General features: G+C 29.3%; 1 protein-coding gene across 1 annotated transcript in view; it reads right to left on the bottom strand.

The window, feature by feature from the left end:
- Positions 1–7,651: 7,651 nt before the first annotated feature.
- LOC107447418 (uncharacterized) overlaps positions 7,652–14,417 on the bottom strand; it is a 93,872-nt gene continuing 87,106 nt past the window's right edge. The window contains exons 6-8 of the mRNA XM_016062333.4: positions 13,612–13,745; positions 10,836–11,073; positions 7,652–9,670 (exon numbers count right to left, since the gene is read on the bottom strand). Coding sequence (XP_015917819.1) covers positions 9,585–9,670; positions 10,836–11,073; positions 13,612–13,745 — 458 coding nt within the window. The 3' untranslated portion in view covers positions 7,652–9,584. The remainder of the gene's footprint in view (positions 9,671–10,835; positions 11,074–13,611; positions 13,746–14,417) is intronic.

Genomic DNA, 14,417 nt, shown 5'->3' with positions numbered 1-14,417 from the left:
TTGCACTACAGGTTTCGCTAATAATTATTAAAACGAAGGGGAAAAAAAGTAAAAAATATATATTTTTAGAATTTTTGAGATAATATGCATATTATTATTATTAATAGTGTTCGTATCATTATTATTAGAAGTTTCATTAACTAGGAAAAATTGTAGTTCTTATCTCAGAAACTACTGTTATTATACGGCCGAAATAACCTGCCTCGCTTATACTTTTCGACATATCATAAAGTGATTTATTATAACTGCTTTATTCTATTCATCAAAACACATTTATTTTATGAAATCACATGATTAATAATTTCTAAGATGCAAATCAAAAATTTAATACAAAATTACTTTCCCTCTGTACCGATTGTATCTTTGATACAACGGAACTTTTAATCTAAGCACAAAACAAGCGCGGGTCTGAATACAACCTTAATTGCTGAATACGCTGCCACAGGAAAACAATCAGCGTAATTCTTGATTTTAATTAACGTTTAGCGACCAGAAAGTCACTCGAAAACAATGACAAGGTTATTTCATCTAGTTCGGCAACGGATCAACTAAGGATTAATTACAACAATGCAATTCCTTTCAAAGTTACTAACTCTCGAATGCAAACACGTTGAAAGACGTGGATTTCACTTCGTTGTAATGAGTTATTACCTAAAAGTAGTTTTCAAAAAGATAAAAATTCATTCTACGTCTTCATAATAGTCGGGTTTCTAAGACATAATCATGTCCCCTTGTTTTCTGAATACTAATTAAGATAAAAGAACCGATTTTTAACTCGGACGTGCTGTTCTTGGGTGTAAGTTTTTTGTTTTTATCATAATGAAACTTTTCCAGAAGAATGATTTATGTATTTCTAACCAGGCAAAAATTTTTAGCAAAAGCAGAATCATGCTGCGTGAAATATTTGGCAAGGATAAATAATTACGATGTATGACCTTCATTGTTAAGGTTTAAGAACAATGACGGAGTGAAAAAAAGTTAAATATTAAAAAAGAATTTAAGTGTTAGAAGGAAAAAAAATATTCCTACTGACTAGGCTAATTTTTGTGATTAATTTACCAACTGTTGAACACGGCCATGGAAGTCAAGTTTTCAGTTTTGGTGAAAAAGTTAAAAGTCGCTGGGAAGTTTTCGCTTTTAAAAAGTAAACGAATAATGACAGTTATTTTTATGAAATACTCGCTGGTAAGTATTTAATAGTTCTTAAAATGCTATTATTTTAAGAAAAGAATATTTTCGTTTTGAAGTGATGAGATAAGCATATTTTCACTATGCAATTAGTGACAAGGACTTGGCTGTTATAAATGACTCGAAATTATAGACAATGACGTGGTTAAAATTTTCTCTTGAAACTGAGTGCTCATTTAACGCAACCATTTCTGTAAAAAAAATTCATTATAACCTCGTTTACAATATCATTTAGAAGTATTAATCACTTAAATGGTTTGAAATGGCGTCCAGGTATTATTGATCATGTCTGGGCCTTCTTTTGTATTTTATAATCAGTTCTGCATTTTGTATCAAATTTTATGTTTAATATATAATTTTATTATTTTATTGTCTCTCTTTACTGTAAATAATTCCGGATCAAATTACGGTTTAAAATCTTTTTATAAAGGAATATGAATCTGATATACCGCATTTTTATAGTTATATTTCCCTCAAATCACTGAATCACTCAACTTAAGTAAATATTACGGCCAAAATTACTGTATAATATTTTACTGTATAATATTTTACGGTAAAAATGGATTTTTACAAATAATACACCCAAATAGCCAATGCTTTATGCCGTAATTTACTCCAGAATTTTTTACAGTGTGGTAAAAAAAAGAATGAACACTAGTAAAGGTTTTAAGGAACAAAGTTTTTAAAGAATGACTGAAGAATAACATATTTCTAACATTAATAATCAGCCATTGGAAAAGATGCAAATTATGAGGTTTAATGTTTGCAGGTTTAAAACAGTTAAAATAACCTGAAATAAATATATTCCAAAGTCAAAAAATTCTCGAAACTAAAATTAAAAAAAATTCCAAGAAAATTAAAAAAAATTGTTTTAAATTCTTTACTGACCGAACAGAAAATGTTAAACGTGAGCTTTAAATAATTTGTAAGCTTATTTTAATTATTGTTTTGTAACTCTGTACTCATTACCCAAAATTGACATTTTGGAAAAATGACGGGATTCCTCTTTCATAAAAGATAATAAAAATAGCTTAACTATAATAAATAAACTCCACAGAACTCAAACTAAGCCAAACCTTTACAGGAAATTTGAATTTACGTTTTCAAAATATAACATATCCGAAGATTGGAAATCTTCTAAGCTCTAAAGAAGATTACAATTTGAAACATGATAACATCCAAGCCCGAAACGAAAATTGTTAGTTAATATCAAAATATATTCAAAACTCACGGAAGACGCGTTTTAGCTAACATTAGGAAAGGGTATATCTTCTTAAGGAAGAAAAAAAGAATATTTAGAATCCTAAGAAACTGAAGTATATTTTAAATAAGAAAACATAAAGGGATGTTTTATGTTTGATAAACTAAATATGATAATAAAATAACTAATCATAATGTCACGACATTTTTTTTTTATTCAAAGAAACATATTCTCCCGAGAGGACCAGACATCAAGAAAAGAAAACCGAAAACGTAAAAAGTAGATTAAGTTTTCCTGAAATATAACATTTCATAAACATTTCAGATTCTTTCTTTGAAATTTAATAAATATTTTGGAAAAAAAATAGAAAAGGAGTTACACTGTATAAAATGCTTTCTTTTTCTCCAGGCACTGCATTGAATTTACATTAAACTGAATTATTTTACAACTCATGTTAGGAAGTATATAAATAGCATTCAGGATACCTTTTAGCCACTTTATCTGAAATTTGATGAATATTTGTTGAAAAAATTATATAGAATAAAGAGCTGCAAGATGTAGGAATGCTTTTTATTTAAGTTGCACTAAATTTAAATGAAAAGTTATTGTTTAACTTCTCTTGCGGCATGGGGAAAAATTTTGGTAAAATTACCATATTGTATGGTCATTGTACGTTTCTGGCAAAAAAAACTATAATTCTGGTTAATAAAACCAAACTATACGGTACTTAAACCATTCATTTTGTAATTTTCCTGTTCGGACAGTAACGATTTGCCTGAAATTTTAGTTTTAAAAATTATAGATCTTATTAAAAAGCAAACTGAAAAGTAAATCAAACCTCGTAAATATTTTTATGACATGTTCAAAGATATCATGATAAAATTACCAAATTTTATCTCATGAAAGAAAAAAAAAACTATATTTCATTGTTATTTTTACCTAAATCATTATTCAGGTGCTGTGGTAAAAATTAGCAAACTTTTTAGTATTTTCGATGGAGCCAGAAACAAGGTAAATTGTACCACATTCTGGCAGTTTAGACCATACGTTTTTTTCTTAGTTTGGTGTGTATATAATATTCAAGATTGTCTCTTAATGTAATAAAAGCATAACTAAAATCGCCACACATCGTAAAAAAATTTTGTCAACTGTGGTGCGTCATTTTGTGGTTAAAACATTGAAAGAAATTGTAAGAGTTTATATACGTACAAGCTCAAAGCTGGATTTTGTTCATTAGAAATAATTTAATGTGACTTTTTTATTGAGACATTACCCTTACAGAAAATAAAATGTTTTTAAGGTTGTTTTGAGGTTGACAGATGTAAACAAAATACACCTGAGGTTGAAAACGAGGTAATGTTTTGCACCTAAAATAATTTTATTAATAAACCTCAATTTCAACCTTCTTTACCCCTCATAAAATCATAATCATATATAACTCAGCAATATTTATTACATGAGATTGGGTGGAATTATTCACATCTCAAAAATTCTTATTCGCTTGACGTGTAAAAAAAATAGACAGTACACATGCAAAATAACCTCTCTAAGCTGGTTACTTTAAATTAGATTTCCAACAACCTCAAATGTGAATAAAAATAACTTCATTCACATTGATTATACAGCTTGAGAGGTTGATCTTTTAAATTTTTTTTTGAGGTAAACTTCAAATAAACCTCAAAAAACTTCAAAATCAACCTTGGCACTTCAAAACAACCTCAAATAAATATCACAAACACCTAAAATTTCTGCAAGGGTAAATCTTTGCTGTGATAGAAATATATTTGTTTCTGTTTTTAACAAAGTGGTGGTCACGAAAATGATAAAATTTAAAAGAATGTTTGCTTTCTATGCACGCCTTTCAGTTATTTAATATCATTCACAAACCATTATTGTTAAGTGGCTGTGAATGTTGCTCAGAATGCAACTAGTGTTAACTTTTAGAGAGTCGATTGTTTGCGCATGAAGATATTCATACATATTTTGAGTAATCTTTCTAAATTTGAGAGAGAAACTCCATAGTTGAGTCGTTTAAATTTAATTGTTGATTAAATTGATTGATATAAATTTGTTGATTAAATTGATCATAGATTAAATTGATTGTTGATTAAATTGATTGTTGATTAAATTGATTGTTGATTAAATTGATTGTTGATTAAATTGATTGTTGATTAAATTGATTGTTGATTAAATTGATTGTTGATCAAATTGACTGATAAATTGATATTTGTTGATTAAATTTTATAGATGCTAACAAAATGTTTGTGGAACGTTTTAAATTGAGACAAACTAGTTCTCGCATGGAAGAACATTTAATGAATAAGATCTGTTGACAGAGCTGTTACATGTTAAAGAAAATAGTTACATGCAAAGAAAATAGTGAGAAAGAGTTCAGATTTTGAAATACTAAAGCGGGGAAATGCTCAGAGAGATTGCTATTTAAAAAAAAAGAAAAAAAATTAGGGTGAGTAAGATATTAGTACTTACTGTAAATTCCATTACGGTAAAGTCCGTACCGTAAAATCCACGCAAGTATCTGCACTACCGTGTACCGTAGGGTACCGATTTACGGTAAAATCCATTTTTTACGGATCAAAACTTTTTGATATACCGTAATTTTTATAATGATATTTATTGTAAAATCACTGGAATTAATAAATATTAGCGTAAAGATTATGGAAAAATGGATTGTACGATAAAGTGAATTTTACGGATGGCGCACTTAGTGTGCCAGTACTTTTTGCTGTAACTTGATTTTGGATTTTTTACAGTGTACATTTTAAAACTGTTTTGTACTTTTAAATCAAAATGTACATAAATTTTGTAGAAAAATGAAGATATTGCCAAGTTTCTATTTAAATATTTTGCAGATGAATAATGCTGAAAAATAAAGATACTTTTAGACAACAAAATAATTTTAAATGAGTTGTTTTTAAGTATAAATTCAGGCTTTTTTTGGGAATTATAAAAACGTCTGTTTCAAAGTATTTTTATTTTACAATAAAAAGTTTTTAGTCTAATAAAAAAAATTTTATTGTAAAACTTCTAAGTCTAATAAAAATTACAATAAGCATGAAGTATCCATTTGAGCTTTATTGAAACCATTAAATTACAATTTGTAATATATTTGGCATGATTTTACAGAAAACTACGCGATATAAAAAATAAGATTCTTTTTGCTATTAATAAGGAAAATTATTCATTATAATTGCATCAATATTTTCATAAGTACATTAATAGTAAACAATTACATTAACTTTACAATAATTTTCCGATTTACAAAAATTCCAATTCGAAAGTGTCAACCAGTTCAATACATTACTTTCTGCATGAACTGAAACAAACCAAAACTATTTCACTTTTATATCCGGCTAAATTTTTAATTAAAGTGCAATTTTTCGATATTTTTTAAGCATTCTCTTATTTTTAAATTGTCGCATATGTCATACAAAATATATCTTTATAATATTAATGTTTATTAATTACATTTTAAGTTTATCTGTCCAAATAAAAAATGTTGAAAGCATCTCTTAACTTCATTTATCTTTATTTTATTATTATTATTTTTTTTTTAAATTTCCGAAGAAGTTTTTAAGTAAGAATATAACACAGGAATTAAATTTTAAAGTGCTTAATAAAACCAATAGCTTTTTCATTCAATGAACTACTAAACTAAATTCTACTAGAACAAAGTTTATTAAAAAGTAGAGCTTTTATCTTCTTAGGTTTTTAATAATCTAATTACTGTTATTTCAGAGTTAATAAAATTTAGTTTTTTCGAAAGCAAGGAAAAATAATATCTCGTTACTCATCAGAATTCAAATAATTTCAAATTAAGTTTTAAAATTTTTTGGCGAAACTGTTAAAATAATAATAATGAAATGTTAAAATATCTGAAATCATATTAAGAAATTGATCTTAATTATTAATATTTAGAAATTTAAAAAAATAATACATGCTTACTCAGATTTTAGAAATCAGTAATTATTACTATTTTTCCAAATAAATAGTCAAAATAGTGATACTAAAATATTATTCTTGAATTTTTGAAGATTATCTACAAAAGTTAAGGAATTTTCGACGTGGGAAATTATTTATTTTAATTAATTGGCATTAATTTTTTAAATCAATTTTTAGAACAAAAAATAAATTTTAAAATTTATGGGCTGTAATAAATATATTACATTCCAAAATTTTCAAAGAGATTTTTCTCATATTTATGACCCATGAAAATAACTATGAAAATATCTGTAAATTTTAAAAAAAATACGTGCATGAGACAATTTTTTTTTAAAACGTTAAAAAATTTGGTTACGTTAATTAAAAAACGTTAATTAATTAGCGAAAAAATCAGTATGGAATAATTCAACTACACCAAAGTAAATTAAAATAATTTTTTCTGTGCATTTATATATAACTCTCAACTAATTAAGATATTTCAATTTCTGTACATGTTTGTGCGTCTAAATAATATATTTCTTTCAACAATTCATGAATCACAATAAAACGTAGTGTTTTTTTTATCAAATCTTTACAACAAGTATTAAATTCACTATAATATATTAGTAATTAGATTTTTTATGATATCATAAAAAATAAATATATTTTAGATTAAAATATTTTGAGTCTTATTGAATTACTATAACGTTCCTTTGAATTTCGGTTTTAAATAATTATTCAAAAATGCTCAAAACAATAAATTTTTTGAAATATAATTGACTTATATAAATAATAATCTAAGTTGAAAATTTATATTTTATCATAGCCTACGATTAAATTGAAATGATTTATGATAGCTATAATTTTGAAACATTTTACAGCAATATCATGTTAGCAAAAAGAACAAATAAAGCTTTATAAATTCTTTTACAAGCTTTAATATGCTTTTTTCAATCACAACGCTTTAGATATATTACAGAGAAGTTTATGTTGATAACGTATGTACATAATTTACATGTTTAAAAGAATATTAAACCCAACTTTGATACAAAGAGGGTATAAACAGATTTTTTTTTAATTTCACAATGTGCATTTACAACGTGCATTAGCAGCATATATTATAGATATTTTTTAAATTGGACTGTATTTGTACAAAACAAACCAAGCACACCCATTTATTATCCATTAATATAATTTTCGAAAAAAAAATAAATGCTCAGATTAATTCCATTTTCAAATTAATTAATGTCCGTCTGAAAAGTCAGACGCGTTATCCTTGTTCATACGCTCAGAAGCATAAAAAACCTCATTATCTCATTATTATTTTATTTTTTTTAACTGCCGTTTAGCAGCCGACCCAATTCTGAGTTAACGACTCTCAATATTCAACTCCACAGATTAAAAATTTTGAACCCTACCCAGAAGAAAAGGGAACTCCTAGATCAATCATTAGACTAGACTTCGGGGAGGACTTTTCGATGAAACTTATCTGTATTTAAGTTGCATGGAGTGGAAAACCACAAAAACCTCAAAGGATTAGCTCAATTGGAAAGGGATTTTAACGCATGATCCCTCAACCACTGATGATATTTTACGTCAACACTGGGAGCCAATGTGATCAGAATTCGTACAAACCTGCCGCCACTGTGATTCGAACCTGGATCATGTCATTGGGAAGCGATTTCTCTATCCTCTGAGTGACCACGATAATCATTATCTTATTCTGAGAGGAAAAGGACGAAAGCCCCCCACGGTTAGCCTGATGATAAGGGGATCATTATCTTATTAAAAAGAAAATCAGCGTTTAAACATTTTAATTACGTAAAACAATACTTACTTACTTTTTATTGTTCAATACGTTTCTCAGACAGCCCTGTATTACTATTTTTTATACGTTTTTTGCTGGGTAGATATGGCGTAAAGCTCAAGACTTGCAAATTTAATTTAGCAAACTATTGATAAGAAACTACAAAAAAAAATGGATTTTCCATTGTAAAATTTATAAAACATAACCTACATTGTCGGAAAAATTGTACAAATTCAATAAAGTTCTTTTTAATTAAATAAGGATTTATTTCGCTGAGAAAAAGTATTGTCAAAACTACCAGAATATAGTAAAATTTACCGTGTTTCTGACTCTATGGTAGCACTAAAAAGGTGTATCCATAGCGATTTCGAAATAATTTTGGGAAGATTAACAATAAAATATTGTTTTATAGTGTTTTGTCATAGATATAGATAATAATATTATTGTTATAGATAACGTTATTGTTATAGATAACGTTTAGTAAATAGGGTAAAATTTGGTAATTTTATCTTGACACTTAAAAGTCATTTATTCGTTTAAATTTACTTTTCAGTTATGTATTTCTGCTAAATATATGGTAATATGTGGTAATACGAAACAGAATTTTGAAATTCAGAATTTCTGGTATACTCTTACCATATGAACAAAAAAATACCAATAGAAAAGAAAAATTGCCAGGCAATTGGGTTTTATTAACTAGAATTATTATTTTTTACCTGAAATGCCATTACCAAACAGTTACGGTAAGTTTATTCGTTTTTCTTTTCCCCGTGTTAAAATACACAAACTTTAAATAAATAAATAAAAAAAGAGTGTAGTGAAAGAGGGATGGCTTCATTTGTTTTGTACAAGGCAATTCAAGTTGTTCACATTTTTAAACACTTTTTTACATTTTCCTTTTTAGTCCATTAGAAAAAGTAATCCATTGAGTAAAAAACATCAATAAAGAAGCAAGGCTTCGCTCCTCCGTTCCAATTCCAAAAAACGAAGAACAAATAAGAAAATTTGTCTCAAACAAACAATAATGGCTTTCACAGACATATCTTGATTGTTCACCGGTTTCGTAGAACACACTTTCGAATTCTTTTTTTTTTTCTTCATCATTTTATTTTACAAAATCAGTGATAAGCTACGACCATCTTATTTCTCACCATTACCGTCAATAAGCCAGCATTTTTTCCCCCCGGTCAGAGCTCGCTTTACTTTTCTTTTTTCTTCTCATACAGTTTTACCATTGATCACAATGTAAAGACTGACGATTCCATCCGGTTGATTATTATTGGAATCTTCTTCCGAAATAAAAGCATTTATTTTATGGGATTTGGTTTCTATCCCTTTTCTTGGCGACACACTTGAAAGACTCTGGTACATGTTTTGCTGTGTCTCCTTTCTGCCACACATATAAGGGAATCATTAAAAAAACGGTTCAAATGCATAGATTTCCGTGGTTTATAGTAAACACCATAGATGGGATATGAGAATAATACTCCATAAGGAAATGACTGATGCATCAAAGTTTGTAGATATACTTGAAACTAAAATAAAAAAAGAAAGTACCTTAGCAAGTATCCATGAAACAAGCTCTCATTATTATTTAAAGGCTTATTAGGACATAATTTTTAGGTAAGTACAAATTTATGTAAAATTAGTAAATCATACAATGTATAATTTTATGCATTACAATGTACGGCGTTTTACAGTCAGTTCCCATGATTGCAACGCAATCATTTCATTTTTTTAGCGATAAACTCTGATTGTTATTTAGAAATAAAAAACGGTTCAATTATAAGATTCTAAAATGTTTCGATGTATTATCACATATTTGATCCACTGGTCATTCCGATTCGATTGGTTTGAAGTTTAAACTTAATAATTTTGTTCGATTATCTTTAAAAATTTTTTTTTCAACTTTTCAATAACTATAAGAATGTGTGTAATATTTATTGCAATGCACTGTAAAAAATTACTGATCAAATTACAGCATAAAGTAACGGCTCGTCAGGTACATGCTTCGTAAAATCCGTCATTACCATAAAATAATATACCGTAAATTTTGCTGTTATAAGAGTGATTCAGTAACTTTACGGTAATTATTACTGTAAAAATTGCGGTATATTAGAGTATTTGCTCCGTAACATGCTTCGGTAAAAATGAATTTTGTGGGTGAATCTACTGGCAGCCTGAATTTATTTTTTTTTTTACAGTGCAATGCTTTTAATATTTCCTTTAGAATTTTAAATGGTAATTTTGCATTCTCCATTTTAATTTTATACGTTGACTCAAAACAGTTTTACTCAAAGTTTATTATAAAAGTAAATGAAGCTTATCTTAAAATTAAAAAATAAACATATTTAAATTTTTATTGTAAAACAAAATTAATGGTAACTACGAATCTTTAAACATTTCTTTAAACGAATCTTTAAATGCAATACTAAAATCAAATAAAAGAAGATTGAAAGAGATGTGACATAATGGGACAAAAATGGTACCATAATAATATTAATTTACTTTTTACTAGCATTGCTTGCCTTTGCTGAAACATTAAATTGATTACAATGTGAAGTTTTAAAACAAAATTGAAGAACTTAGTGCAATGTGCAAGGGCAAGGGTAGTAATACCCTTTTTTTTAAACTATATGTTATCAATCATATTAAATAACATGAAAAGCAGTCAACTACGTGTATAAAGGTGTTGCGTACCAGATTGAGCCCTAAGATGATCATCTACATGCAAACGGGATTCCTTCTGCTCTGCTATTTCCGCTTCTTGAGGTTCACTTGTCATTGTTTTCACTTCAGACAGAGTTGCCGTGCATCTCAATCTCATCTCATTCTTAATAAAGTGTCTAGATTTCACTTCAAAACGCAAACCCAGGACTGTTGATTCTCCATCTCGGTCAATGATAGATGGACGCTTTATGAGGTGCTCTGTCCTCACCTATAACATTAAACAAATCATTGTTTGTAAGCTACATATATGATTCTACAAAAATACATCGATCTAAAATACACGTCTCTGGACTTAACACTTTTTTTTGCACTATTTAAGTAATAAGTAATTATTAAGGAATATTAAGTAACAAGTTGATTTATCTTTGCATCATTAATTGTATCTTTAAGCAGTCTGCAGAAATTCAGAGCAGTCAAATCCATTTATTATACTACATCAATTTATTATACTAAGGGATCTTATTCTATTTGACGAGCTTTTATATCTAATCTATTCTAAAAATACACGGCTCTGGACTTAACACTTTTTTTGCATTATTTAAGTAATAAGTAATTATTAAGGAATATTAAGTAACAAGTTGATTTATCTTTGTATCATTATTTGAATCTTTAAACAGTCTGCAGAAATTCATAGCAGTCAAATCCGATTTTTATACACATCAAATCTATTATACTAAGGGATCTTATTATATTTGACAAGTTTTTATATCTAATCTATTCTAAAAATACACTTCTCTGGACTTAACACTTTTCTTTGCACTATTTAAGTAATAAGTAATTATTAAGGAATATTAAGTAACAAGTTGATTTATCTTTGTATCATTAATTGTATCTTTAATTGCAGCCTGCAGAAATTCATAGTAGTCAAATCCATTTATTACACATCAAATCTATTATCTTATTATATTTAATGAGTTTTCATATCTAATCTATTTAAGTTATATAATATGACTTAAGGAGTTTTATCAAATCTATTTAAGTAACATAATATGATTTAATGAGTTATATCAAATCTATTTAAGTTATCTATTAAGTTCGTTAAATCTATTTATATTTGCTGAGATGCCGGCCAGGTGGCCGAGCGGTTAGCGCGCCTGGCTGCGAGGCCAATGGCTGCGGGTTCGAATCTCGCACAGGGCATGGATATTTCTCTCTCTTGTGTTGTCCTCTGTTGTGTGTGATGTATGAATGTGGCCCATCCTGTAAATGGGTTAGTGGCAGTGCGACGTGGGCACTGTACTCGCCTCCATGAATTTGGTTCGCAGGTGCCCACTGGGTAACGCGAAATGAGTAACAACTCTGGCGTCTTCTAAGGCGAAACGAATAAATTTCAGTGCCTGCCATTGGAAAAAAAATATTTGCTGAGATAATATGCAAATTAGTTGGATGACAAGATTCTTTTTTTTTAATATAAATAGTTCAAAAGTGAAAATTTTAGAAGCATTTGGGCATTCTGTGTTAGTGTCAACAAAATTAGTTTCAACGCTTTACTCATATCAATCTACGGCAGTTAAGCAGTTAATTCATTCGCAGTAGACAGTATAGGCTAATTAAGACAGTTTGAACATTTACTGAAAATGACTTAAGTGACTCTTAAAAAAATGACTGAGAATGATTAAGAATTATTATTGAAGAGTTTTGACATCTTTTTGTCAGTAGCATTTATGGTTCTACTTTAAAACCGATTTTTATAAGACTGCGATTCTTAAATGGACAGACTTCGAATAATGCGGTAGTTATTAAAGCTTTGCAACTTTTATTTTATTTTATAACCAGTGTTGAACTGCATATCTGAAGAAATAGTGACTGCAGATCTGAATAGAACAGCAGATCTGAAGAAAACTGAGAAATAGTGTTTAAGGGAGAAACATTCTCCACAATTTGTCCCTTTTGTTTAATCACTAGTGGGCTAAGTGTAGGGCATTTTTAATAAAAGAATTTGCACGATTCATTACAATTTTTATTTTATAACCGACATTGAACAGCCGACCCGATTCCGAGTTTGCAACTATCAATGTTCAACTCCGTGTCCTTATAATTTTGAACACAACCATGAGGGCTTGGGAACTCCTGTATCAAGCAGTTGGATAAAGTAGCCTTCGTGGCGGACATTTTAATAGAAGTACTTGCTATACGTAGGGAGGAAAATCACGAAATTCTCCAATGGTCTACTCAATGGCATGGGGTTATAACCCATCACCCGTCTAGCACTAAGGATATTTTACATCAGCACTGTAGTCAATACGATCCTGGAGCAGAATTCGTATCAACGAGCCATCGTTAAAATTCCTACCTGTTCCTTGGGGGAGGGGGAAACGAATGCTTTATACTCCGAAAAATCACTGCTCACATAGCATCAGTTATAATTATACACTGTTAGATGTTTTAAAATAAAATAAAACAGATTAAAACTGTTTACTGTATCCGTATTTGTTATTGGCAATCTTATGGTCTATCAGGGTACTTGACTTTGAAGCCAATGGTCGAGAGTTCGAATCCCGCTCACATGGGTGTTTTTCTTTGTGTTTGTTCTCTGTTTTGTGATGTGCGAAAGTGACCCACCTTTTACACGGGTAACTGTTGCTGTGCCGCTTTGAAACCCAGATTAACAAGTACCCGATGGGTATTGTCAAATGAGCATCTCTTTCGGCATCTTCCGTTGTTGAGAACGGAATAGCTCAGTGCCATCAATAAGAAAAATAAATATTTGTGTTTACAATTAGAAAGTAATCGCAGTGTACATTACCTCTTTGTCATTGATATACCAATGCAGTTCTGCCGGTGGTTGAGATCTCGAGGCGGTGCAATTGACATCCACTGTTTCACCTACTTGGTATTCACTCTTACCTCCTGATATTGTTGGACCATCTTTCATGGTATCTAAAAGAATGAAAATGTTGCCATATTTGAACCATGTGAAAGAAGAAAAAAATTCCATTTTCCTAAATAACAGGGTGTTCCAACAAGTGTGGAAAATTTTACAGTTTAATTCTTAGTGTATTATTTTGATAGCAATTCTGTACATTCTTTTGATAGAGTTTTCATTTAAGAATCGGCATAAATATGGCTGAATAGCAGTGACGTCGCATGTTTGGTGTTCTACCTGTATGCTTTACTACGGTTGTTAGCTTGCTGATATCAATGTTTCAGAAAAATATTCCGCAACAAGTGTCTTCATTTCATTAATAGTAGGATCAATATTAATTACTTACGATTTTATTACCATGACATCCATATTCAGTGGATACCCTCACACGTGGGTCTTTTTGGCAACGAACGTGCTGATCAGTTGGCAAAAGAAGGTACTTCCCTCCCAGCCTCCCCAAACACGGCCCTCACTTACTCTGAATTATTTTCCATCCACAAATCTAAAGTTAATAAAGATTGGCTTGTTCCACCGGATCACAATTGGTATCCCCGCAAGCATCCTGGAGGAGCCCTTGATCTTCAGGGTACAGGTGCCGACCAAACCGCTACCTGTAGATTTGTCAGTGGGCATATTAAGAGCCTCACTTTTAGTGGACAAATTAAACTTTTTCCAACTTGTAAGAA

This window comes from Parasteatoda tepidariorum, chromosome 1 (genome assembly GCF_982258835.1).
Source record: "Parasteatoda tepidariorum strain Cologne lab strain chromosome 1, Ptep-v5.0, whole genome shotgun sequence".
NCBI classification, from domain to species: Eukaryota; Metazoa; Arthropoda; class Arachnida; order Araneae; family Theridiidae; genus Parasteatoda; species Parasteatoda tepidariorum.
This window is presented reverse-complemented; position numbering and strand designations above follow the sequence as displayed.